Here is a 27362-nt window from a genome sequence, read left to right as displayed (position 1 = left end):
AAAATGAGCAGAGTTTATTGAATAATCTTAGTTGTGTGTGTTTCAATGCCAAGACTTCGTCTGACCAGCACAAATACAACAAGTGTTATTATAACACAAGCAATAGTGGTGTAAATTACTGCTTCACAACATCATCCTGTGACGTTAAACCCTCGAAATGGAGACATTCTCTTATCTCTTACTCAGGAAGACAAATATCCCTTAAAACTAAAAAACTGTACAATTAAACAACAATGGAAAAATAATAAAATAACTGATCAATGAATGATTCAATAAAATGAGTATATAAATGGTTTAAATGATTATTATAAATGATTATGATTAAATTGAATAATAAAAAAATTAGAAAAATGAATTGAGCATAAAAAAGAAAGAAGAGAAAACAACACAAATGTACGGTTGTGAAGAATCCTTGGATCCTTCACCTTTAAGAGTAAAAATACTCTTTTAATTTGGCACAACTGTGGTTACACCAGCCCTACAGCGACTGTATATGAAGCCAACTACTGAAAATCATATAATGAGACACAAGCATTACATATCTAGCCCTGCAAGCATGTTGTGTTCATGTGATTAATTTGTCATCATAACAAACAAATAAAAAAAAACAGGAATAGCATACAGTGGTCATAGAAGGTTTTTGGAAACTTAAAGTGTGTATGTCAGGTTAAATTTTTTTTTTAGATATATTAAATAATGTTTAGATGTCTGAGTGAAAATGTAATTATCATTAAAATTATTACTGTAATTGCCCTACAGTAAGCTTTATAGCCATTTCTGTCAAGATCATATTTTTAAAACGCCGCTGAGCTGTGACGTCATAAGAGGGAGACGTGCCAAAAAAGTTCTATTCAAGTATGGAGAGTTTTGAGTCTGAGGAGATCCAAAATCCCCCTCAAACCTACGATGGCCCACAGCCATACAATTTTGAGCCTCCCAGGCGTGAGACGGATGAGGAGCCAAACAGAAATTTAACTACTTCCTATTGAAGAACCATAAACATCTGGTGTGAAGAGAACCAGTGGAGAGTTGGTCAGGTGTCTTGGTAAGTATAGGCATAACTTAGAGGTGGAACGGTACATGTAAAAGCATTGAACCCAAACGGTACGGTGCATGAATATACACTGAGAATAAACGGTATAAAAATAAATAAAACTCGCGTGCAAATGAATTAATGCGGAACTACTGTTAGTCACGCGGGTTATTTAGGGACGCCGAATCTGTAGCTCCGCCTCAGCTCTGAAGCTCCGTGGCTATAATGAACAGGCTGCGATGTCAAGATTGCATCATTGCAATGCTGGAATATGTTGGTTGGTTGGTTGGTTGGTGTGTGTGTGTGTGTGTGTGTGTGTGTGTGTGTGTGTGTGTGTGTGTGTGTGTGTGTGTGTGTGTGTGTGTGTGTGTGTGTGTGTGTGCATGTGTTTGTGTGAGTGTGAGTGTGAGAGAGAGAAAGAGAAAGAGATAGGCGCGGACGCGATCGAACAGTGGAAACATAAAAACATTCTCCGTCATTTTCATTACAAATGACCGAAGTCTTGGATACGGAAGCAGCACTGAAATCAGCGCGTTTGGTCCGAACAAACTTGACCCAGGCACGGAACACAGACCTGCTTTTTGGGAAAAAGTGGACTCTGTGACCGGTTTTAATGGTGTTTTTGCACCCAGCACAAACGCAGTAATTCACCATCGTGAAAATACGCCTGCGTATACCTAACTAACTAACTTAAATAACTAACTAACTTAAATAACTAACTAACTAACTAACTAACTTAAATAACTAACTAAATAAATAAATGTCCTAATCACTTATTCTCTCGCTCTATCACTCGTACAATTATCAACACAGCTCACAAACTTCTCCTCAACTCTGAACTGGGGAGACGTCTCCCTCTTATGACGTCAAGCGATTCGTTTGGGGGGAGGAGCAGTTTTAAGCGAGTACTGAAAATAACGAACTTTTTCATCTTATATTCTGCCTTTAGGTATCGAAAAACATAAAAAACAATACATCAACTTGTCAAACGTGTATTTCCCCTAACTATTTTGTGTTTATCTAAAAAAAAAATTTAACCTGACATACACACTTTAAGTCGCACTTAAAAAAATTCTGCATTTCATTGCATTAGATACAAAATAACAGAAGTGCAATCAGCAAACAAAAGATGCTAGAGCTCTTCTTAGCAGTAACTTCACTTTTCAGAGACACCTTTTCAGACATTCAGAATCAAACTTGTAAATACGAGTTTCAGTTAAAAATTAAACATGAACGCCCTGGGCATGAACTGGGAAGCTCAGAATAATTTTGATACCCAAGTTCCCAAGTTTAATGTTTATATGATTGTCAATGAATGAGACACTAAATATCATTTAGGCTTTTATAAGATTTTCCCAATCAATAGGCAAGAATAAACCTGGGTTCCTCCATGATTCCCGATCTTTCCGACAACAAAGCACTTGAATGCAACAAGCTCGTAATAACAACTTCAGAAGTGGGAAGAATTAGATGCGTTTTGGTAGATTGGATCACAAGTGGACTAAACTAAATACAGATGTTAATGGGATCTAAAACATTTTGAGCTTATCCACTTTTGAGGAAAACACATTTGAATGGATTGCTTTCGTAGAGTAAACACTCATGTGATTGAATGCATTCAAACAGCCACAAAAGACCGTCTACTCTTCGCCTACTGAACTAATGTATAAACATTATGGGAAGAGCTCTAGCTGGACGGGATTTAAACCTTGGCTGAAGACCCAAGTTTGGTTTGAAGATGAAAAATGTACCAAGCACAATGTTCTCTCTCCATTCCTGATTTCTAACACTCACTCAGTGTTCGGCTGGTCTTGTGTCTGTCAAAGCAGAAACGAAAGCTGACGCTCTCCGTGTGTTTTTCCGTCGTCTCTGGCCGTGTTCATATGTGAATTGCATGAGATTATTTCGTTTATTAGATTGTAAGATCTGAAAAAAAAAGCCCATACATTTGCTCCTCATAGACCCTCCCCTTGAAGAAATCAGCACAGAAGTGGTTAAAAGTGGACAAAAGAGACGGATTAAAACACCAGTTGTAAACGGGAATGTGTCTCCCTCGACCAAAACACATCTAAATACCAGGTGTAAACAGGGCCAATATGTCCTTCAGGCCACATCTTTCATGCCATGTCCTAGCACAACCTTAATCGATATAGTTCATTATATATTACATATTCATAACACAAAATTTGAGAGCCATAGATTTTTTTCTTCACTTTGAAGAATATCTATAAATGTTTCAATATCTAGAAACTTAAACCTCATTTTGTGAAATGTTTTGAAAAGGGTACGTGAGCTATATTTTTTTTAACTGACACTCGTTTTTGACATTTTGATATGTAACGTGTATACATTTTTAACAGAAATTATTCATCCTCTTGTTCAACATCACACAGAGACACTGAATTATCATAAAGCACAAATCCAGCATAGAGGGGTTCAGTGAATGTGGTGTTGAATGTGTGTAAGTGTCTGAGTGTGTATGTGTCAGAGATGCCATAGAAGGACAGAATGCCGGCCGGCTCGTCCACATACACTCCTGCTCTGGTATAGGGAGGTGATGGGGCAGGTATGTGTGTTCCCTTACCAACATGCCAGGCGATCAGTGTCTCCCTAAAGAAGCTCAGAATCCAGGATTTTTCATCGAATCCAAACACACAGTCGGTTCTTTTTCCTTTCCTTTTGATTCCTTTATATGCCACTGCCATATCACCCAACCAAGTCCATTCAGCCTCCCAGTAACAGCGTCCAGTCAGACGCTCTTTACACAGAACCTGTGGAAGGCCATCATGTCTCATTCGATTATCAGGATCTACCCGGGCGTCAAATCTCTCTGGATGATCAGGATGTGACATTGGTTCTGGATTATATACCAACTCTTTGCTGCCCTCTACAACGGATAGACAATTGTGTACCGTGTTTGGATCCAGTGTGAGACGACAGAAATCTGGACACAAGAAAACAACATTAATAAGACCCCAAAATATGTTCAAGAATCAGATTGGCCTTGGATCTACTTTTCGGCTCCACTTAAATGTTTTTGACAGCACATACACAATCAAAACATTTTATATTTGAGACCTTATTCTGGTCTATTGTGAAATGGTGTCCTGTGAAGAAAAGGCATGTGTGTAGACCTACATTTTTGTAGTCCTCCTTTAATCATGGTCTCTCCTCCATGATCCAGACTGTCAAAAAAAAAAAAAAAAAAAAAGCATGTGCCATTATTCTATTCATCTGACTCACCAAAAAAGGAAGAAATAAGTCTTAAAAATACAACACAACAAATTTTCACTCATGTCTATGCTAATAACTTTTGAACTAAGGTTAAAAGTATTTTTTCCTCTGATTCTGTGGCTCATGACAAGTCACCATATGATGTTATTTTCTGTCATGAATTTTTCCACCATTTTGATGGTTTGTCCATTTTTCACCATCATTTCTGAAATCATATTCAGACTGTGCTGGCAAAGAGTTACAAAAAGAGTCAAACAATACTAAATTGTCCCATGTTAGCCATTTTGGGCATTGGCCATTTTGAATTTTGTCATAAAATGCTGTATTTTATGAAAGCTTTAGCATATAGTTACAAAAGTTGATTTGTGTCTTCGGCACTATGCCCTGAAACAACATTTCAGCTCTTTTGGTCCGGATATAATAAAATTGACAAATATGTTTATAGCGTTTGCGAATTTTGTCTAATAGCCATGAATCTCACCTCGTTCTATTCCTTGGGTCCTACAGAATCCAGTGGTATATTTTTTTCGTTTGAAAACGCATCTTTTTCTCTCCTTTTTGGCTTTCTGTCCACACACAGACGGTGTTTTTATTAATGAAAACAAAGCTTTTTGAAAACGCTCTCCAAAGTGAATAAATTTGAAAATGCTGTTTTCGCATTGAAGTGTGGACTGTAAAAGGTATTTAAAACCGAAGACGTAAGTTTAGTCACGTGACTCATATTGTGCCAATAGATATTCATGTTTATACCAGTATTGTGCCTGTTATGTGCTATTCACTTTCACGCAGTTGCTAAAATGTTACTTTGCACACTCTTTATATCACAGTCCTGCAAAGATGACCGAATTTACTCACATTTGCTGTCCTGTGGTAAAACATGAGAGCAGTTGCGTTTTAGACCAAACATATGGTGAATGAGTGCGACCTGGAAACATCAGTGAAAGGTGAGATATTTTGCTAAATAAAATGATCTTTTCAGAAGAATTACGGGATAAAAACGTCCTTTTTGCCAAGATAACAGCTCTGAGTCTTCTTCTATAATGCCTGATGAGTTTGGAGAACACCTGACAAGAGTTTAAAGACCATTCCTCCATACAGAATCTCTCCACATCGTTCAGTTTCTCAGGTCCATGCTGGTGCATCTCTTCAGTTCACCTGACTCATTTTGTATAGGATTCAGGTCAGGGACTGGGATGGCCAAGCCAGAAGCTTCATTTTGTGCTCAGTGACACATTTTTTGTGTTGATTTTGATATTTTTAATGATTTACAATGATTTTAATCATTGTCCTGATGGAAGATCCAATCACCGCTCATTATAAGATTTCTAGCAGAAATGGTCAGGTTTTGATTTTTTATCTGTTGGTATTTGCTAGAATCCATGATGACATGTCTCTGAACAAGATGTCCAGGACCTTGAAGGATCCAAATTTAAGAATATGTTTAAGATCTGCTGATCTTACTTCCTTACATAACATCACATGAAAAACTAAGGTGAATTACACTGTATTGGGCATTCAAGGTGAACATGATGGCATCAATTTACTGATCAGAAGTCAGCTTTAAGTCAGCTGTCTAAACATTGTAATAGTCAGGGGTTTTGTTAGTCTTTGATCTTCCAACTAAGAGTTGTACTGTGTGTGAATGTTATCTAGTCTTAGTTCTCGTGACCATTTGTTGTGTATACCATTTGGGGGGGGGGGGTACCATTGTCTCAGTTGGGGGCAATTGCCTCTATTGTCTTTAGATGATTAGATTTAGTGGTTACCTCTAAGGCTGTGTGTATGTTTAGCACCTTTAAGGACAGCCCACTGAAAGGCCTATAAAGAAACCATGTAAAGTATGTTAGCCAGACTATTTGGGAAGAACTGCAGCCGCGTCAACGCGAAGTCCTCAATAAAGAATAACTTTGTTTGAACGTGATCCCCAACGTCTCCTGGTTTCTGCTTCGACGAAGAAAAAGTTTTCAACAATTTGGTGCCGTCACCCGGATGGAGAAGAAGGAAACTCAAAGAACTGAATCTTAAAACTTCAAGCTTCCTCCAGATTGAAATCTTCAAGCTCAAAGATCTCAACAAAGCTGACTGAGTTCCAGACGAATGTTTTCTGTACAACCAAAGACTCTGTGAGTTTTCACTCCATTCAAAGAACCAATGCAGACCAGTACAAATGTTTTCCTCTGCGCCGTTCAGAGAAGTAGTTAACAAACAGCTGTAGAGTTTGGTTAACTAAAGATAAGCCTCTAAAAAGTTTTCTTTTAGAGATGAAATTGATCCTCTGTTGTTGGCAGGGAAGATTAACAGTTACATGTTAATATTGTTTGTACCTTTGTAAGCTAGAGAAGATTTAGCCTCATGTGCTAATAAGATTGTACCCTCTGTTTGCAAGACAGTAGAGAGAAGGTTTTTTTTGTGTGTGTTTGTTTGTGGTAACAGAAATTCACAAAATGTTTAGGAAAAGTACTAGACAGATTACACCTTTTTGGACAGATAGTGAATTCAAGTCTTTGTTATCAGAGCACATGGACTCCATCGTGACTGAGCCAGTCAGATTGAATTTAACAAAGAAATTTGGCATTGATCCAGAGAAAGTGTGGTCAATTGAAGATTGCAAGAAAGTGTTGAGTGCATGTATCAGGAAGAAAAATCTGAAAGGCATCATCTGTTGTCACCGAGAATTTAGCTTATCCATTGCACAAGAACAAGCTCATTGTATTGCTACGTTAAACGATCAGAACAAACAATTGCAGACTCACATGTCCTGTCTCAAGACAAAGGTGGGCCATAACAAAGCCTCAACCAAATGTGATTTAGAAGACCAACAGTCAGATGAAAGCTATCCTGATTTACAGTCTTTTGATAGTATATAGAGGACAATGTCAATGCAGATGTAAATGCAGTTGAAGTGTGCGTAGCTAGACAAAAGCCTCAGGGAAAAGATGTTGATACAGTTCCATTTGCAACCCCCATATTGCAGCCACAAGCAGTCAAAACATCTTTAGGTCCGAAAGATATTGAGAGAATTGCTGAAAGTTTGCCATCAGTGCAAAGAAATTTTTCTGAGTTTAGGAGAGCATTGTTCAGTAAAATGCATCTTTACGACATGTCGTTGCCGGAAGTTACACAGGTGATGTCACAAATTCTAACTGAATCTGAATTCAATAATTTTGAGTCTGCTGTTACTTCCGAACTGCAACCTGTCAGTAAAGGCGATTTGAGAGAAGGTGTTTTGAAAATCCTAAAGAATATCTTAGGACCTAAAATCGATTGGTCGAGAGTTACTAGCTGTGTACAAGAGAAAGAAGAAACTGTGAGTGAATATACTGAGAGGTTCTGTCAGGTAGCTGCAGTGTACAGTGGAATTGTAGATACTCCAGGAAAAGTGCTAGGTGATAATGGTCCCCTAGTTCGCTCATGGTTTCAGGGTCTTCTGTCAGAACATAAAAATGCATTGCCTTACTTAGAATTAACATGGTCCAGTAGAACCCTGCAAGACAACTTGGACAGTTTAGCTATTTGGGAAAGAGACTCTGATGTCAAGGCAAGAGTAAAAATTGCAGCAGCATCCTTTAAGGTTAACTCAGAGAAGCAAAAGAAACGCAAAAGCCCTAGAGAAGCCAGTTGTTCTTACTGTGGCAAGCACGGACATTTTGGAAATGAGTGTAGGAAAAGCAAAAAGAACTTTAAAGATGTAAATAAGGTTACTCAGCTTCTGCTTAGCCTGCTTGATATTCTGAAGCAGCCCCTCCCCTCCTCGTTAAACTCGTGGGGCAACTTGATACAGTGTTAACCATTTAGGCTGTGAGTGCTTAATTTCCCCAGTAACTCACAACAAAGATGAAAGACTTATTTTTGTTTAATAGAACAAAAGGAAAGTGACTGTCTCAGCCTTTGTTTGGGGGACATTAAGTAAGACTCACAGCCTTAAAATGATATGCCACAGAATATTACAATCAGACATCATCCTCTATTATGATGTTTTATTAGGACTGATGTTTCACTGGAGAATGGAAATGTGCCAATTTTTCTCACACGCTGTACAGTGTGCACACAACAGGGACAGAATAGGACACACGGACCAGGGCGGAGCCCATGGAAGAACTGATGTGCAACAGGCCTCGGGGGTCAGCCATGTGGTGAAGATTTCCTCATCCCCCCTCTTATCCCCACCTCACTGGTCCATAGGTGTCAAATAAATTAAGAAATAGGGAAAGAATGAAACGACAACAGTAGACTCTGAAAACGATAGAACCATAGTGTTTAAACTGCTACAACCGTAGTGTTTTGAAGAAATACTGCTCTGTTTTGTTTTCTTTCTTCCTCTGTGCAGATAAACACTTGATGGCTGTTCCAAAAAAAAAAAAAAAAAAATCCATATGCAACGACGTCTCATCTGCATATGAAGCCACAACCTCAAGAAGACAACTACACCCACTGCTGAACGAGCCAATCACAAAAGAAAAAGAAAAAAATACACAACGCAGAGATAAAGAACCTTCAGTCATCCATCGATATGATCAAGACTACAAGCCTGCACCATTATCTGAGTGCTGCACCTGGTTAATATGACTGAAGATAACTTTTCATGGTTCGGAAACCTGTTAGTATCAAGTGTGTCAACCAACAAATGACTCACGTCCAGCACACCCGTAAGATTTCACGGACCCTAAGTGCATGTTTGTTTCTGTGTCAACATGCAATTACAGATGAACAACACAGAGCAAGTTATATGTGCCTGTAACTTACACAAGTTACAAGAATGAACATATGCGATGTGCCTGGAACTTACACCAGTTACAAGAATTAACTTTATGTGTTTAAATTTGTATTTTGTGAGAGTTTTTAAGAACTCTCAAACGGGGGACTGAAGGATCCAAATTTAAGAATATGTTTAAGATCTGCTGATCTTACTTCCTTACATAACATCACATGAAAAACTAAGGTGAATTACACTGTATTGGGCATTCAAGGTGAACATGATGGCATCAATTTACTGATCAGAAGTCAGCTTTAAGTCAGCTGTCTAAACATTGTAATAGTCAGGGGTTTTGTTAGTCTTTGATCTTCCAACTAAGAGTTGTACTGTGTGTGAATGTTATCTAGTCTTAGTTCTCGTGACCATTTGTTGTGTATACCATTTATATATACATATATATAAATATATGGGGGGGGGGGGGTACCATTGTCTCAGTTGGGGGCAATTGCCTCTATTGTCTTTAGATGATTAGATTTAGTGGTTACCTCTAAGGCTGTGTGTATGTTTAGCACCTTTAAGGACAGCCCACTGAAAGGCCTATAAAGAAACCATGTAAAGTATGTTAGCCAGACTATTTGGGAAGAACTGCAGCCGCGTCAATGCGAAGTCCTCAATAAAGAATAACTTTGTTTGAACGTGATCCCCAACGTCTCCTGGTTTCTGCTTCGACGAAGAAAAAGTTTTCAACAACCTCCAGCAAAAAAATAGGCCCACAACATTGAAGATCCAGCGGTATAATTAACTGTGGACTTTGGATACTTTTTATCCCTGTTTGCACCTTACCCATCTGGTGGGTTTGCTGCCAAAAAGCTCTTTTTTTTGTTTCATCTGACCACAGAAACCAGTCCTATCTGAAGTTCCAGTAGTGTCTGACAACTGAATATGCTGTAGTTTGTTTTTGGACAACTTGTGGTGATGTAGGGGCTGTTTGATAAAAAAAAAAAAAAGATATGCCTTCTGACCCCAAGACCCCAAGATCTCTGCAATTCTCCACCTGCGATCCTTGGAGAGTCTTTGGCCACTCAAGCTTTCCTCCTCATCATGCATTAGGACGATATAGACACACGTCCTCTTCAAGGCAGATTCATAACATCTTTAGTTGATTGGAACTTCTTAATTATTGCCCTGATGGTGGAAATGGGGATTTTTTTAATGCTTTAGCTATTTTCTTACAGCCATTTTCTATTTTGTGAAGCTCAACAATCTTTTGCTGCACATCAGAACTATAATATTTGGTTTTACTCATTGTGATGATAAATGATTAAGGGAATTTGGCCTTCGTGTTTATATATACTTTCAAAGTGTGTTCATATATTTTACTCATAAGAATTTGTAGGGGTACCAATAATTGTGGAGAAATTGGAGAAAAACATGTATATCATAATGTAAGTTTCCTCCCACTTTCAATTGTTTTACTTCAATGAAAGGTTAAAATTTTGTGATTTTTTTGGATGAAAAATCAAAAGGATAAACAATGCAGATTTATTTTCACAGCTGCCTTTGCTCATATTTACCAAGGGTGCCAATATTAGTGGATGCATTTTCATACCTCCTCGTGCCCAGTAGCAAGAGTTTGGGGTGTGTCTGCTGTAGCAGGCTGAGCCAGAGGGTGTTTAGGGGGTGTGGAAAAAGACATTCAGATATCGTTACAAAAGTGCTAATAAAATTTGAAGACTTGTCAAAATACACAGACAGACAACGGGGTAAAACAAGGATAAACACTGGCATTGTTTTTAAAAGATGGAGGAATTTGATGGAATGTTTGGGTTTCGATCGATACAGCAAACTTACAGAGTTTCTTCTTGACAGGTATGCTAAACATCAAGTTTAAAGTATTCCACATACAGTATGTAAGAGCTTTTATTGAAAGAAGCCTATTTTTACCTATTGAGACATGTCTTCACTTTAATAGACCCGGAAGTGATATTAGAGAGTGCGGAGCAGATCACGTCAGACACGAAGATGTCAAGCAGCATGTGTTTACATTTAACGGGGATCTTCAAAAAGAGTTTATCAGGTTATTTTGCACAGTAAGTTGTGAAAAAGAACTCAATGTAGTATTGCACTGAATGAGATACAACAGAAGCGCTCTCTCAGACAGCGCCCGATCCCGAATTCAGTTCTCTTTGCGCCTGATTGTTCAAATACAGACAAAGTTGTAAATGAAATCTTGTGTAAATACAGTTGGTTATGCCTGTCCATCCTGTTCCGTAAACCACAATGAGAAATCTGCTCACCCTACATCTATATCAATTCAGTCCCTTAATTTAGAGTTCATGTAAGGAGTATTTTGTGAATTATCAATAAAATAATGAAATCATATAAAAATAGGCTACATTTATATCAATAAAAATAGTGTTAATGTAAACATTGCTAGTGTCCATCATACCAGAGTTTTTCCAGTTTGCAGTTTGGATCCTCCATCAGCGCAGTGAGCTCTGAATCTCCAGGGTGATTGTAGCTCAGATCCAGCTCTCTCAAATGTGAGAAGTCTAAACTCAAAGCTGAAGCCAGATGAGAGCATCCTTCTTTTGTCACCATACAGCCAGATAATCTACAATGACAGACATCAAAGGCATAAAGCCCTGCATTTCAGCCCGAGCCCGACGGGCCCCGACTTTTTTATGCCCCTAGGGCCGGGCTTCTGGCCAATTTTCATGTCATAGTTCACATGCGGGCCGGGCCTCGGGCCTTTTTTGGGTTATCCATCTTTTTATATTTTTAGACATTAATTAAAAAAATATGAGAAGTTGACGTTGACGATAGAAAAACAAACAGACATTTCATAACCTCATAACTTTCATAATCTTATAATTACACTGACATATGACTGACATGACAGTCTCACGCACGCACACCGAAGGTTTCCCGTCAGCGCGACCCACGATTCACCTCATGTGCAAATAATGGAGAATATTTAGAGAAAAATCGGGTTTTGGGTTAAAACCTTCCACTGTGGATGCTATTCTTTTTCTCCACAATGCTCTGTAAGAGACTGTTCTAACTTTTCGTTTGATTGGACTTTATTTTCGTTTAACTGTTGGAAACTACTGGAAAAAAGAATGGCCATGTTCTGTGGTGCATTTTTGAGGTAAGATAACCTGCAAGTTTGTTTTTGATTTATTTAATTTAATTTGTTTAGATTGGATATTGCTCATTTCGTTTGCGAGCGCTGTTGCGAGCAGCCTGAGCCTGCCTCAGTTTTACTCACTGTGGTTTAATAAATAAACATTAAACTAACTGTCTGTGTGATATGCCTGAAGTGTTTTATATCTATGGATTTTATTGTAGCCAAGTAAAGTATTAGCGTTGATTTGAGAGGCTAAATGGATCAAACATGTTTTACTCGCTGTCGGCTTGGCTTGCTTGGTCATCATAAAAAAAAAAAAAAAAATGCTCCAAACATTTGTCTAAATTAACTTAACCTTCTGGGGACCAAGCTGTTTTTGGGGTCCTTGAGATGTTCTGACATGCCTTGACATTTGTGCTTTTTTCAGTTATTTATAAACATGTTAATGGCTAAGGTGTAAATTCACTCTATATAGCACAAACAGGGCTACCATAATATGCGAGCAACGTGTATGTAGATGTTTGTATTTTTAAGAGAATAATGTTTATGCGTGGTTATTGGAAAAAATAAAAATGAAAGTTGCTGAATTAAGACCACAAAACACATATTAAATATGTGTCCACAAGACTTTTGACTAATGGATATTGTCCCTTTGAGTTCTAGCTTCAAAATGATGTGAAAATAGTCTTGCTTTATCGTTCACAAAAAAAAAAATACATTGATTTAAATGGTGTAAAACAGGTTTTGCTTGGAAAGCCAATATGCGAGGGGGCGTGAAGGAGGAGTAGTTTACACCTTAGATTACAATGTCCCACCCACTCTGCATAATGACTCTGCATAATTAGCCATTCATTCAGGTGTGACACTGACTGAGCCACAATGCAAGGACAAAAGATGTATTTAGACTTATATTGACCATTTAAGATTTCGCTTACATCTGTCTTGTAAATATGTTTTGCTATTTTATTAAAAATGTTACAATTACAACAATAATTACAATTTCAACAATATTTCAAGTGTACTCTTTCTTTGTAAAAAAAAAAAAAAGAAAAGATTAAGGGCCTACATTTTATCATATGTATTCATTAGTTTGAATATAGCCAACATTGGAACATCTAACATCTTAGTCTATGACTTTTTTTTATATATATATATATATAACGTTAGATATTTTATTTCAACATGTTTCAGTCGATTTTTACTCATCTCAGTAGGCTATAGCAAAGCAGTTTATTCTTTCACACACAGACGCGCGATTCATATTTAGGCTAAACAGTCTTTACAAATATGTACCCTTCATTCATCTCACAGAAAGGCGAGTCATATTATAGAAATGCGATTCATCTTTTTGCGGTTTACATAGGCCTACACTAACGTTATTCCATAACGTTATTCCACATCAACACTTGAGAAAAGAAAACAGCCTACCTCACACCTCAGCGGGATCTGCTCCTCATATCAGGAGATATTGCTCCTCATATCAGCACTGTTCTGAGGAATCTTTTCTCCATAAGGTAGTCTATATTATGCCTCACTCGCGGCGCTTTGTTTACAGCTGATGTGGGCGTTTCACAGATCTGAAATGGTTCTCAGAATTTGCGTTTGAATAGCACGCGCTCTCCGGGGAGTGGTCACATTACTTTTGAATGATCTCGTAATGAGCTCGACTGGAGTCGCTCTCTTTTTATACAGATTACAGAAGCTGAGAATATTTGTTTTTTATATAAATTACTTCATTTAAAAGACGCGATCTCAAGCTTTATGCCTGTGGGTCTGTTTGCCTGTTTGACTGAATTTTCGCGGAGTTATAGATCATTTTCGAACGCGTTTCCAATGGGAGTTTACTGACACAGAGAAGGCAGAAATCGCATCATGTTAATTTTTCTTTATTTGTCAAAAAGCAAAACACTTTATTTTTATTGTGAGTATACAGAAAAAAAATAGAAACTGAACAGGATCGATTGATGTATTACACGAAAATGAAAGATCAAAATTAACAGAGCATTTAGTGTTTATTTTTCATTGCTAAAAAAAAAAATGAGCAAAATGCGCGGGTGCGTTTTTGGTCCCCAGAGGGTTAATAAAGAAATGAAAAGCAAAGAAACATAACTAACAAAACAGACCTATTTTAATGGCTGCAAATAGGGCAGGCTGCCGCTGTAAAAAAAAAAAAAAAAAAAAACAGGCTCGGCTCGGACTCGGGCTGATAATTCTGATGAGCTGTCGGACACGGGTCGGGCTAGGGCCTGAGCGTCTTGGGCCAGGGCCGGGCTCGGGCCTAGATTTGAGGCCCGTGCAGGGCTCTACAAAGGCATAAATATATATAAATGTATATCCCCTCAGTTTTATGACTATTTTAAATATTACCTCAGCTTCTCCAGTTTACAGTGTGGACTCTTCAGTGCATTAGAGAGCAGCTTCACTCCGGAATCTTTCAAGTTATTGTTACTCAGGTCCAGCTCCTTTAGGCAGGAGTTTGGCGACTGTAGAGCTGAAGCCACACTTTTACAACACTGATCAGTGAAATTACAGATGGACAATCTAAACAGAAGATTAAATGATTACATCATTGACCCTTATGTAAGAACTGCATTTGCAATGTATTTAATGCTTTACAAAAGTAAACAGTAAACACAGAACATTCCCAAATAAGAACATTCTAGGAACATTCTCTGTATGTTTTTTTTTTTTTTTTTAACAACCTAAAGAGAACTTATACAGAACGTTCCCTGCAGGTTATTTTTAGGTTTGACTAAAGTGAACCTTCCCAGAACATTATCCTAGCTAAAGTTAATAAGTTAATAAAATAACTGTTTATTATTTTTTTTTTTTATGTCTGTGACTAAATTTCATATTTTAAAAACCATAGATTGCACTGAAGTCATTGTTATTTGGTGCTGAAATAACATAAAATCTGGGTTATTGTGGTACAGTGACAAGCCCATATGAAATCTAACATGTTAATGGAAAATTTTAATCTTATTTAATGCTCCATATAATGATTTATGTGCTTGGATTATTTCTATTGATTAAACTACAGATCAAAAGGCATGGTTTGTAGTATTGATGGAGCAGTGCTGGATGATTACTGATGTATGGCAGGGTAAATGATATCAGAGTAAAGAAGTTAGGGACCAAACCAACAGGGAACGTTCTTTTTACGTAAAGAAAACTTTCCAGGATAACCAACAGAGAATGTTAGGATATCTGTTCTGGGGATGTTCTGGGAACCAGAAATTGTTAGCTGGGGCAAAAGATTCAAGAAGAGCTTTCAGTGAGCAGTGTAACTTTCAGTAAAATGTGTTCATAAAGTGGTACAAATTTATCTGATATTCTGAATTGTGACTTTCCAGTGAGTTTTATCAGTTGTTTCTTCTTTATTTATATATAAAATTAAATCATGCTGTAACATTATTAGAAACTGGCATTTCCACTTTTATCCAACAAATCAACTCTCAATATACTGTTGGTAAAATGTAATAATATATATATGCAAAGGAATCTGACAAACAAACCTCAGTTTTTCTAGTTTACAGTGTGGACTCTTCAGTGCATCAAACAGCAGCTTCCCTCCGGAATCTTCCAAGTTATTGATACTCAGGTCGAGCTCTCTCAATGAAGAATTTAACTGTAGAGCTGTAGCCACACTTTCACAACACTGATCAGTGAGATTACAACCTGGGAACCTAAAATAACAGTAAATGGTAAAGTAGAAAACTGTTGTAAACGTAAAGATCAAACAGTTTTGCGACCTTCCTATTTAAATGGTCTAAATAGGAAGGTCGCAAAACTGTTTGATCTTTACGTTTACAACAGTTTTTTTGCCCTACACATTTCAAAGCACCATTCATCACCATCATAGTTGATCTCTCTAGAAAGGATAAAAAAAAAACACACACACACACAAAATCTCTAGAAAGGATTTTAAAAAAACACAAAATCGCTTAAAACAATACTAAATACAAAACAACGATAATAAATACAAAACAACAGCATAGGCTAAATAAAAGCAGAGAAAATAAGAAACATGCACAGAAGCACTACACACTAATTTGCATAATACCGACCGCGATATATAAGGAGAACTGGAGTACTGTAATTATCACAGTATTCATATAATTCCACCACACTTCTCCCCAAAATACTCACGTTCAATAGAAACTTGAAAAATTACATATTTTAGTGGCACACTTACTCTTTATTAATGCATTTTGCATGACATAAAAGGTGGTAAAAAATCTAAAGTTCCCAATTATTCTAATCTCTATGGTAATAGAGTGGTGCAGGAATGACGTCACTTTTTAGGCAACTGGCAGTTCGCATCACACTGGTTCCCTCGACAAAAACCCTCTCTGTGGGTTCAATAGAAGTTTATGATACTTACACGTTTTGTTCATCAAGATAATTTTCACAGATGAGTGAGTGCAGAGACTGCTCTGTGTGAGTGGTATTTACGACAGTAACGTTAAATACAAGTACTCCACAGCGACTCTAGGGGTCGCTGTTTGACAAAAACGGAAAACTGCATAGTGTGTCTTTAACCAAAAAACCTATAGACTTCGGGATGATGGAACCGGAAGTGCTAAAATGCTAACTCATTTAATTTCTGCATTTTGGCCAAGCGGCAACCTTCCCTTCTCTCTCTTGAAAACAACACGGAAGTGACTTAAACTGCAATTCAGCGACTGGCCGCTAGAGACAGGCTGCGAAAGAGAGTCAATCCCATGTTAAAATGGCCAACTTTACAGCAGAAATAACTGTGTTTACAGCCTGGTGCAAAAAGTGGTTTTGGTCAATATAGCTAATTTTGCCCTTCATGCCAAATGTGAGGGGGCTGAATTTTTTATAACTCATCCGTTTAAATTATATTAAGCCTTAAAGTTCTGCATAATTAAGGGTGTGTCCATTTGATTGACAGGTGGATTGCTGCTTCTGTCACTATGAGCCGTTTGTCTGCTGTCTGTTAGCGTCAGGTCACATCAGCTGATCCCGCCTTTTTGCCCATTTTTGTTTATGACGGTAACGTCACAGACAGTATACGTGTAATGGTCTTGTCTCCAGAGTGCATTTTCATCCTGGCCAGTAGGGGTCGCTCTCCTTGAGCTCTCCATATCATGCTCCCTCCAGAACTGTGGATGGCGCTTGACTATAATTGACACTAGACTCTCCACTCCTGAAGGAGGCGCCATTACCCCTAACCATGTATTAAATCCTTCTCATCAATCCTGATTTCCCACACCTGTGTTTGACCCTTTATAAGTCTGCTTGTTCCCTGTTACTGTGTTCAGTCTTGAGCCATTTATCCAGTGTATCCTGCTGCTTGTCTTTGAGTTAAGTGTATCTCTTGTTGTATATTTTGGACCCTCGTGTCTGTTTTTGTTTTCTCTGTTTAATGGAAGCTCGGCTCTCCTAGTTTATTTGTATTTTGTATCTTTTGTTTCTCAAGTAAAGTTTATTTTTATTTTTGAAGACTCAAGTCTCCTGGCTCTTTTGATATTCTGCAATTGGGTTTAAATGAACTAATTTAGCTCAGTGAGTAACCACTCACACTTAGAGCACCAGAGACCGCGGTTCTATCCCCACCAAGGGCAACTTCTTACAATACGTCCATATTTGTTTTACAGTCTATGATTTTGGCCCACAAAGTGATGTCATACCTTCACCAACTTGACTGACCAACTGGACCCAATTCCGATTTTTTTCCACCGATCGGATATGAGCCACGAACGTGTAAGCAGGAAAAAAAGGGCATGGATTCCAATGTTCTCAGATCGGTTTCAGGCCTCATTCATATGCGGAAATAAATCTAATATGAATCGGATACGTGCATTTGCGCCTGCCATGTAAGAGGAAAGATCGGATATTCCCGTCAATGCGAGTCGTACGTCATTGGAAAAAAAGTGACTTTTTGAAACATTTCGCAGTACAGATATATCTATAAAAATGAAACATCTCTAGTTGACTAGCAGAGTATTAATTTCATTCGTTTGTTTTAAATAAGAGGCGATCTGGCGCTGAAAAGTGTTGCTTTTGAAATCATCCTGAGTGCTCGTTGCCACTGTTATCAGTGACGGCGGCTCGTGCACAGACCCGCGGTTCAGTCCCTTTGTGGAGACTTTCTATTCGTTCCAGTGAAATCACAAAATAAAATGCACGCAAACATGTCCCTGCTCTTGATATACAATCTCTAATGAACACATGGTAAAAAAAAAAAAAAAAAAAACTAAGGCCAGATTCAAACCATACGGAAGCCCTGAACCGCAACGTACAAAATAATAATAATAATCCGTTAAAAATAACAAATAAATCTAGTATTTCGAGATTAAAGTTGAAACATTTCGAGAATATAAAGTCAAAACATTACGAGAAAAAAGTCGAAACATTACGAGAATACAGTCTTCCGTAGAAGTTAAGTGTGCATTCATAACGGTGTGCGTCCACTGGCGCAGAGTGCGTGTTTCCAATTCGTGTGTGTGTGTAAAGAAATGTGCTTGTGAAGTCGAAGATCCACCCTCGGACATGAATCTACACAAAATAGTAGCTTTTTACTTTTATCTGGGCTTTTCAACAAAAGGAAATTCTACACAGGTGCTAATCTACCAACATGGCATTACCATGGCGTTGCCCTTATAAGACCTTATGTGCCAGAGAAATGAGGGCGCCGCCATCTTTAAAATATTGCCCTTGAACTTCCGGTTTTGCGGTCGCTCTGTATATTTCTATGGCATTGCTGTCCAGAAGCAATTAGCTTTTGAAGTGGATTTACTTAAAGTAAAGTTAACGAAAGTTATCATGAGGATTGTAATGTTTAAAGCAGATGTCTTAACAAATGTCAGGAGACCGGGAAGATTTTAAAACGAGCCGTTCATTCATAAATACGCAAGATCGCTGTGAAAATACAGACCGGAAGTCAAAAGACAACGAGCGCAACGCTGAAAAGGGGCGGGGCTACATAAGGTCTTATAGACGAGCACACAGACTCCGCTGGAGTAGGTATCACAATCTGGTCCAAACTTTATGTGGCAGTGTTTTTGACGTGTTTTCGTTCTCGTCTAAAGGCTACACCATCTGGGTCGAGAACACTTAAAGGATTAGTTCACCTCAAAATGAAAATTTCCTGATAATTTACTCACCCCAATGCCATCCAAGATTTTAGTTTTTAGAGGAAAACATTTCAGGATTTTTCTCCACACAATTGTATATTGACCCCATTCCTCAGCTGGGATCGTGCAGAGCCCTTTGAAACGGCATTGATTTGAACTTCAACATTCTGGTTGCTGTTGAAGCCAATTGTGTGGAGAAAAATCCTGAAATGTTTTCCTCAAAAAACTTAATTTCTTTTCCACTGAAGAAAGAAAGACATGAACATCTTGGATGGCATTTTCATTTTGAGGTGAACTAATCCTTTAACAGTAACCGGACTGTCTCCCTCTTCACCGTAAATACGTTCTTCTGGATACATTTTAAGTGCATCATTCTGTATCCAATCATTTGTCCGGATCCCGTGATTTCCTCAGATATAATAACCACTGGTGGTGGTTGAGGAGAGATTCCCTGATATGATTGTAAAGTGCTTTGAGTGTAGGCCTACAGTAGACATAAGAAAGCGCTATATAAATGCCTCATTCATTCATTCATAAAGCTGTTTTCCAAAAAGTGTTTTCACCTGTAGGCTAAAGTCTATTCCGGCGCAGTATATTATATAATGGTAGCCTAATGCTATGTTGGTAGATTGGCACCTGTAGAATTTCCTTTTGTTGAAAGCCCAGATAAAAGTAAAAAGCTATTATTTTGTGTAGATCCATGTCCGAGGCAGTTCAACTTCACAAACGCATTTCTTTACACACACACACACACACACACACACACACACACACACACACACACACACACACACACACACACACACACACACACACACACACACGTTTATTCTGGTGTTGTAAATCAATCTTAACCACTGATTCTTATTGCGTCTACTTTCTGAAGGCCAAATAAAGTGCTGCTTTTGCTTTCACATAAAAACACACCGTCTCACATAATGCCGGCCACAACACTACTACAATAACTGAAGCCACGCCTTCTTTCTTTGCCTATGCATTTGGGCGGCATTATGCAAATATTTACACATAGTGACGTGGGTATGTGAGGGAGAATTTGATCGAGGCGTTTTAGCTAGGTCTGGATCTACCTTCTCTTCTAGATAGAATAAATATTTATGTGGGAGACTTTGTAACTTTGCAGATCTTATACATGCCCAAACAGCTACATAACACACTAAAGAAAAAGGAAAACCAGAAAAATCATCATATGACTCCTTTAAATCAAAAACAACTGCTCATACTGCATGTGTGTAGCATCTTTGTTTGGATCATGATTAAAATGCAGTGGTTGCCTCTAATTTCAAATGGCTATGGATATTTTTAGTTTAAGGCCAGTTTGGCCTGTTATAGAGCAAATAAACAACAAATAAATTTGCTTGAACAAAGAAAAAAAAAATCAGCAACCAATATCGGAATCTGCTAATTTTTCTAGTATGCATAACTGGCCATAAAAAATCATGATCGCTAGAAGATAAACTGTTATTATATTGAGATTACTCATTCCATGTTTAGACTTCTCTTCCAATCTTGCTAAACTGCTATAGCACAGTGATTACAAAATATAAAAAAAAATATGCCACTTTATGACAAAATGCTTACAGGGCTTTTCTGCAGTTCCTCACAGCTGGTATCAGTCTTCTTTTGCCTTCTTCTGATGTGTTTAATTTCTTGGAGTCCAGTTCATCCAGCGGCTCATCTGACATTTGAATGATGTAGGCTATTGCTGAGCAGCGAGCAGGAGAGAGTTTCTCTGAGTCCATGCCTGATTTCACAAACTCCTGAATCTCTCTGTAGAAAGTCTGATCATTCACTTCCAGCAGACAGAGGAACAGATTGATGGATTTATCAGCTGGGAGTTGTTCATCACCTTTGATTTGATCTTTAATATACATTACGGCACTACTGATGGTAGAATACTGATTCAGTGGGAAGCACCGCAAGAATCGCAGAGATGCCCCGAAAGAATCACAGACACTCTTGGTGGTATCTGAGGTGTCCTCTGTGTGCATCAGTAGATCCTGTAAGAGTCTCTGATTGGACTCCAGTGAGATGCCCAGCAAGAATCGCAGGAAAAGATCCAAGCATCCATTCTGCAATGATTCATCAATTACTTCTTTGAGCCGCCTTTCCAAAGACTTTTGCTGGGAGTGAAACTCATAGAAAGCTGCCAGAAACTCCTGAAAGCTCAGATGTATGAAGCAGTAGACTTTCTTCTGATGAATCACAGATTCCTCCTTAAAGATCTCAGTGCAAATCCCAGAATACACTGAGGCATCAGTGACGTCTATGCCGCTCTCAATCAGGTCCTCCTCATAGAACATCACATTGCCCTCCATCAGCTGTTTGTGAGCCAGTTTAGCGAGTTTCAAAATCATGTCTCTGTTGGACTGCAGGAGTTTATCTGGATCTCTCTCTTCATACTTCTGATTCCTCATGTTGATCTGAATCAGCAGGAAGTGGATGTACATTTCAGTCAGAGTTTGAGGGATTTCTGCACTGAGATCTTGTTTCAGGATGTTTTGAAGCACAGTGGATGTGATCCAGCAGAAGACGGGTATGTGACACATGATGTGGAGGCTTCTTGATTGTTTAATGTGTGAGATGATAATGCTGGCTTGATGTTCATCAATGATTCTCTTCCTGAAATATTCCTCCTTCTGAGGGTCATTGAATCCCTGAATTTCTGTCACACGGCTGATGTATTTGGAGGGGATCTGATTGGCTGCTGCTGGTCTGGAGGTGATCCAGATGTGAGCAGAGGGAAGCAGATCTCCTTTTATGAGGTTTGAAATCAACACACCCACTGATGAAGTCTCACTAACATCAGAAACTTTCTCATCATCAGAAAACATCGGTGTAATTCTGCTTTCATCCAGACCATCAAAGATGAACACAACTTTACAATCGTCATAAATCTTTGAGTCCAGTTCTTTAAGTTCAGGATGAAAGTCCAGCAGAAGACTGTGAAGACTGTACTGATGATCTTTAATCAAGTTCAGTTCTCGAAATGGAAGCACTAACATGAAATCTACATCCTGATTGGCTTTTCCCTCGGCCCAGTCCAGAATTAACTTCTGCACTGAGACGGTTTTTCCAATTCCAGCGATGCCTTTAGTAAGAACAGTCTTGATGTGGTCTTTCTCCTCACATCCTGGTTTAGGTGAGGCTTTAAAGATGTCATTGCAGTATATTTGAATATCTTGTGAAAGTTGTGTTCTGGGTGTTTTCTCCATCTTTAAAATCTCATGTTCTTCATTCACCCCTTTAGCATCTCCCTCTATAATGTAGAGCTCTGTGTAGATCCTGTCCAGGAGGGTTTGATTCTCTTGTAGATTGATTCCCTCAAATAACCGCTCATACTTGTTCTTCATTCTGTTTTTGTGTTCTCCATTCTGTTGAGTGGTTTTGACTCTCTTCATGGCATCACTCACTGCTTGGTAAGAATCCTGCAGGTCTCCAGTAACATCATTTTCCCCACTGCAAAGAAATTAAAACATTTAGTCTACACTTCTCTGCACAAGTGGTACACAGAAGTAGCTCTTTCAGGTATATGCCATGCTGACATGCCACACGAAAATATATTGTAAATTTATCTACACCTATTCATGTATCCAGTTTGTATAGGCAAAAATATCCCTTGGCTCCAGGGCTCCAGGGCTCTATTATGAATATAACAAGAACTCATACAGGGGCATTTCATATCTTCATTTTTGGGGGCATTTTTATTAATTTTGTTGGCATTCCCGACCTTGCATGATGCTATCTTACACATCAGATTAGTTTGCTTAATGGAGGTATTTATCCTAAACTAGGTTGGCTCTATTGAGATGTTTTAATAGTGATTTAATTTCACAGCAGTGGCAAACAGTGTTGAAACTTGTTGGCAAACATGATTGTTACCTGGCTGTCACTAATGAAGGCAGGTCAAGAACACATGGATGCTGCTCGACTTGCATGCGTTAACTGTGTTGCTGTCACTGTGTCTCATTGTCTCAGGAGGACACATTTGCAAAAAGGCCTAAAGAGCAGAAGCTTGAGCACCAGTTGAGGTCTATCTGTGCATGTGCCCATCATTAGCCAAAGCAGTGATTTAATAATTGTATCTAAAATATTCTGTTGTATAAATATTTATACCTAATATTGCATTTTCATAATAGACAACACACATCCACTCAATTGTATAATCCCCAAATTGTCATTAAAGTAATATTATAAGTTCAGCTCAATAAGTTAATCTCAAACAACAATACTAGTGGCATAATGCTGATAACCTCAAAAATCAATTTCAAATGGTCCCTTCTTTTTCTTTACAAAAGCCAAAAATGAAAACAAAAAGGTGCTTACTATACTTTTCTCTGTAATGTTATATTTTTTGCCAACACAATACAATACTAAGATTTAACAAGAATTAATGTGTGTGTGTGTGTGTGTGTGTGTGTGTGTGTGTGTGTGTGTGTGTGTGTGTGTGTGTGTGTGTGTGTGTGTGTGTGTGTGTGTGTGTGTGTGTGTGTGTGTGTGTGTGTGTGTGTGTGTGTGTGTTTAAATAAGCTACCAGGAGTAACATTTGTAATAAAAACACAAAATTGGGCCTCCTCTCTTTCTCCTAGAGATACAGAGAGAAGACAAAGCAATCGTTTTGTTTCTTAGCACTATCTGATGTTTCAGGTTCGTGTCTCAAATACTGGACAAATAATCTCACATGTGTTCAGATGTCTCAGCTCTACTTCTGAAATGTATGGGTTCAATCATTGAATTTGTAGACTTTATAGACACGCTGCTGGGACATGGTGCATCATCCTCTTCTCTCCTCTCATAGCGACACTCTTTAGCAGGAGAGTTCTCCTCTGTATCCATTATTACAGATGCTTTCCTGAAAACATTAAACACAGTACAAGGAAATTTATTTTTGTGAGGTTATGCATAAACACTGTGTTAATTAAGTCACCTTTACTGAGGCAGATGCAAAAGCATAATTTTTAGTGACACTATCTACATGTTTAACCCTCATGTTGTGTTCACGTCATTTTGACCTGGAGAGGATTTTCTTTTTCCTGAAAATGTTTGGACTTGGACACCCAGGCTATAAATACTTCCCCAAAAATAGTTTTGATAATTTGTGATTCCCCATTAATTATAAATATTTGGATCAGTTAAAGGATTCATTCGCTCCAGAATTAAAATTTCCTGATAATTTACTCACCCCCACGTCATCCAAAATGTTCATGTCTTTCTTTCTTCAGTCGAAAAGAAATGAAGGTTTTTGAGGAAAGCATTCCAGGATTTTTCTCCATATTTCTCTACATGATCCCAGCCGAGGAATAAGGGTCTTATCTAGCGAAACTATCGGGCTTTCTTTTCTTCACGTCTCAGCTCCACCCCCTGTAGGATGCGAGTGAAGGCTGCAAGGAACGAAAATGAGGATGGAGGAATCGAAGGAAAGCTTATTTGTATATTGGAATATTCTTGATCACTCGAGCGTCACTTCACAGCGTCATCAGCAGTGCTCAAAGGATCTGCCCTTATGTTGTTAAAGTTTGGTTATTTAAGAAATTAATAAATAGTAAAGATAAAGCAAGATTCCCTGTTGAAATATGTGTGATATATGATTTATTTAAGGTAAAGCATAAATTAAAAATATTGTGACAGATGTGAAGGGGGAGGAGAATTTATACGTGCATCAGGATTCTCGACAAGAAAGACTTCAGCATAGCATGAATCTAAAACACCTGTGCAACCTCACTCATGACTCCTCTGGAAGCTCCTCACTCCTCGATCCTCGCCTCCTCGTGGTGCAATTAGAGAATTGAGATGTCCTTCAAGATGACTGAGCTTGATCGGTTTCCGGGTCATATGATGGAGGACGGAGGAGAGAGCAGACGAAGAGGGATGTTGAGAAGCACCCTATCTCATTTTCTCCTCCAACTTCAAAATCGTCCGACATCATTGTTTTACCTTTTTTTTGTAAAGTGATTTTGTAAAGGGTTTGACTATCCCTGCGTCTCAATGTCCATACTATCCATCCCAAACAGTATGTGAGATTAAAATAAGTGTGTCCCAAAGAAAGCATAGTTTGTTGAAAAGAGTAGGCCTATGCCAGAAGTCTCTAGATGGTCAACTATTTCCAGTGGATTTTGTGTGGATCCGTGCTCACTATAACAGCTAATATTACCCACAACCCACTGCGCTTTTGGAGGAGGAACTACAAACACGAGTAAAAAGTTTTTAAAAAACTACAAGAAAAGACGGATATGCGCGAACGATGGTGAGAGGTTTAGATAAAGGCTTGAGTGACTAATCAAAGTTTAACCTGATAAAAAATATATTCATTGAATGTTATCCATGTTATATTTCATCTGCAATAACAATGTGGACTTTTCTAAAGATCCGTTTGGCCATTAACTTTTAAATGCATCATTATGCAATATGCATTAATATGAGGAGAGTCTCAGCATGAAAGACCCGCGACTGCAGATCAACATGCTTCTGCATTTGTCTCTGATACAGTAGGAAATTAAATTAAATGTGGAGGATGTTAACTGTGATAAGATGACAGGCCAGTTTACTGTGACAGGATGCGACAGAGAGCAACCGTTAAAGACGCTATTTTATGATGTGATAGTATGTCCCAAAGCTTGTGTACTCTTCTGCTACACACTCAGAAGTGTGTACTTTTTCTTCACTAAAAGAGTACATACTGTCAGGGTGTAGTAAAAGTAGGCGAATTGAGACGCAGCATTCATCTTTGCACATTTGCTTAGTACACACTTGGTCGGTACTTCCGCCGACGTCACGCGTGACCTTTCCAACGTGATTACGTAATGCGTGAAGTCATGGACGCGCATCGCAGAGCTAGTGCAAGACGAGCATTTGTGGTCAAAAAGTATATTTTAAAAAATATTTTAGAAAAGGACTGGTGATTTCGCTAGATAAGACCCTTATTCCTCGGCTGGGATCGCGTAGAGCCTTTGAAGCTGCACTGAAAAACCTCAAACTCAACAACCTTAATATATTTTCGAGTCAAGAAAGAAAGACATGAACATCTTAGCATATAGCTGTGATCACATTGTTAAAGGGACGTTGATTTACAAGCAGGGACCATAATCAAATGTGCAACAAAGTTTTGATTAAATTACGAACACATAACTAATCTAAACAAACAGATACACAGTCATGGCTAAAATGGAAAGTGAAGGGGAATGAACACATAGTTTGTTGGGAGAGGGGGTTTGCTGGATTATTCATTAAATGTAATGAATAATTGTGCATTTGACTTGTCCAGACGCTACACTAGTGTGCTTTAATGTTTAACTAAGTTTGTGTCTTTATATTAATGTCCCTCCTATTTCCCTAGTTGACTACTGTAATCCATATTAAATACATTTATACTCCTATAGTAATAGTCTTATACAGAATGGAAATAAACCCAATAGAGAAAAACCTCAATCAACACAAAAGGTAAGTTTAAAGAAGTTAACAATAAGATTTATTAAACAAAAAGGAGAATTTTTTTTATAAAACAAATGAGTTGTAGGTATCAATAAAGACTGGAATGAAATATCAAATTGACTGTAGTGTATATTACTTTTTTTTAAATACCTTTTAAACTACTGTTCAGTCCTTTATAGTCTCAGCAAAATTTTGCAAAAAAAAAGAGGTTTGTTTCAACAACGCCAAACAACAGTATAAAACACCAAAACGTCACAAAGTAGAAAGTAAAAGATTAGAATAACAGTCAATATACAAGTGTGAGCCAACCAACACGCATGCACGCACACACACACACACACACACACACACACACACACACCAGTCAATCAAACACAACCCAGGCTAGCGTTGGGGCCTTTACAACAGCGTATCTGGCCTCTTCATTCTAATGAGCCAAAATAAATCAACAGATCACCTGAACGCCTGTTTTTCAGGCAGATTTCCTCATGTAGTCTCCTCGACAGTCGGCAGAAGGACGGCGCGCTTCTCTCCACACGATGAAAGGACAGAACAAAAATTAACCAGTCTTCACAACACTTATTACACCTAGGCCTAACATTTAAGTATAACACACTTATTCAGCCGTTATATATGCTATTATAGGCTTAAACTCCCAAGACCCAAGGAACTCTCTCTTACTATCAGCAATTCTCTCTTGTCCTCTCTTGCCTTCACTTTTTT

General features: G+C 38.2%; 1 protein-coding gene across 4 annotated transcripts; it reads right to left on the bottom strand.

The window, feature by feature from the left end:
- LOC311295348 (protein NLRC3-like) lies at positions 1–27362 on the bottom strand. Of its 4 annotated transcripts, none has more exons than XM_084416678.1 (9): positions 27321–27362; positions 27097–27169; positions 23893–24063; positions 20793–22670; positions 15606–15776; positions 14458–14631; positions 11410–11574; positions 4172–4218; positions 1–3977 (listed from the first exon to the last, which is right to left on the bottom strand). In XM_084416678.1, exons 3-9 carry the CDS (start codon positions 24045–24047, stop codon positions 3397–3399), a joined length of 3171 nt encoding a protein of 1056 aa, XP_084272804.1. In that variant the 5' UTR covers positions 24048–24063; positions 27097–27169; positions 27321–27362; the 3' UTR covers positions 1–3396. The 4 variants fall into 4 exon arrangements, with proteins under 4 accessions (XP_084272804.1, XP_084272805.1, XP_084272803.1 ...); XM_084416679.1 differs by having other exon boundaries at positions 1–3842; positions 3904–3977; positions 27097–27354; XM_084416677.1 differs by having other exon boundaries at positions 27097–27354.

Source organism: Rutilus rutilus (assembly GCF_951802725.1).
Source record: "Rutilus rutilus genome assembly, chromosome: 8".
Taxonomy (NCBI): Eukaryota; Metazoa; Chordata; class Actinopteri; order Cypriniformes; family Leuciscidae; genus Rutilus; species Rutilus rutilus.
This window is presented reverse-complemented; position numbering and strand designations above follow the sequence as displayed.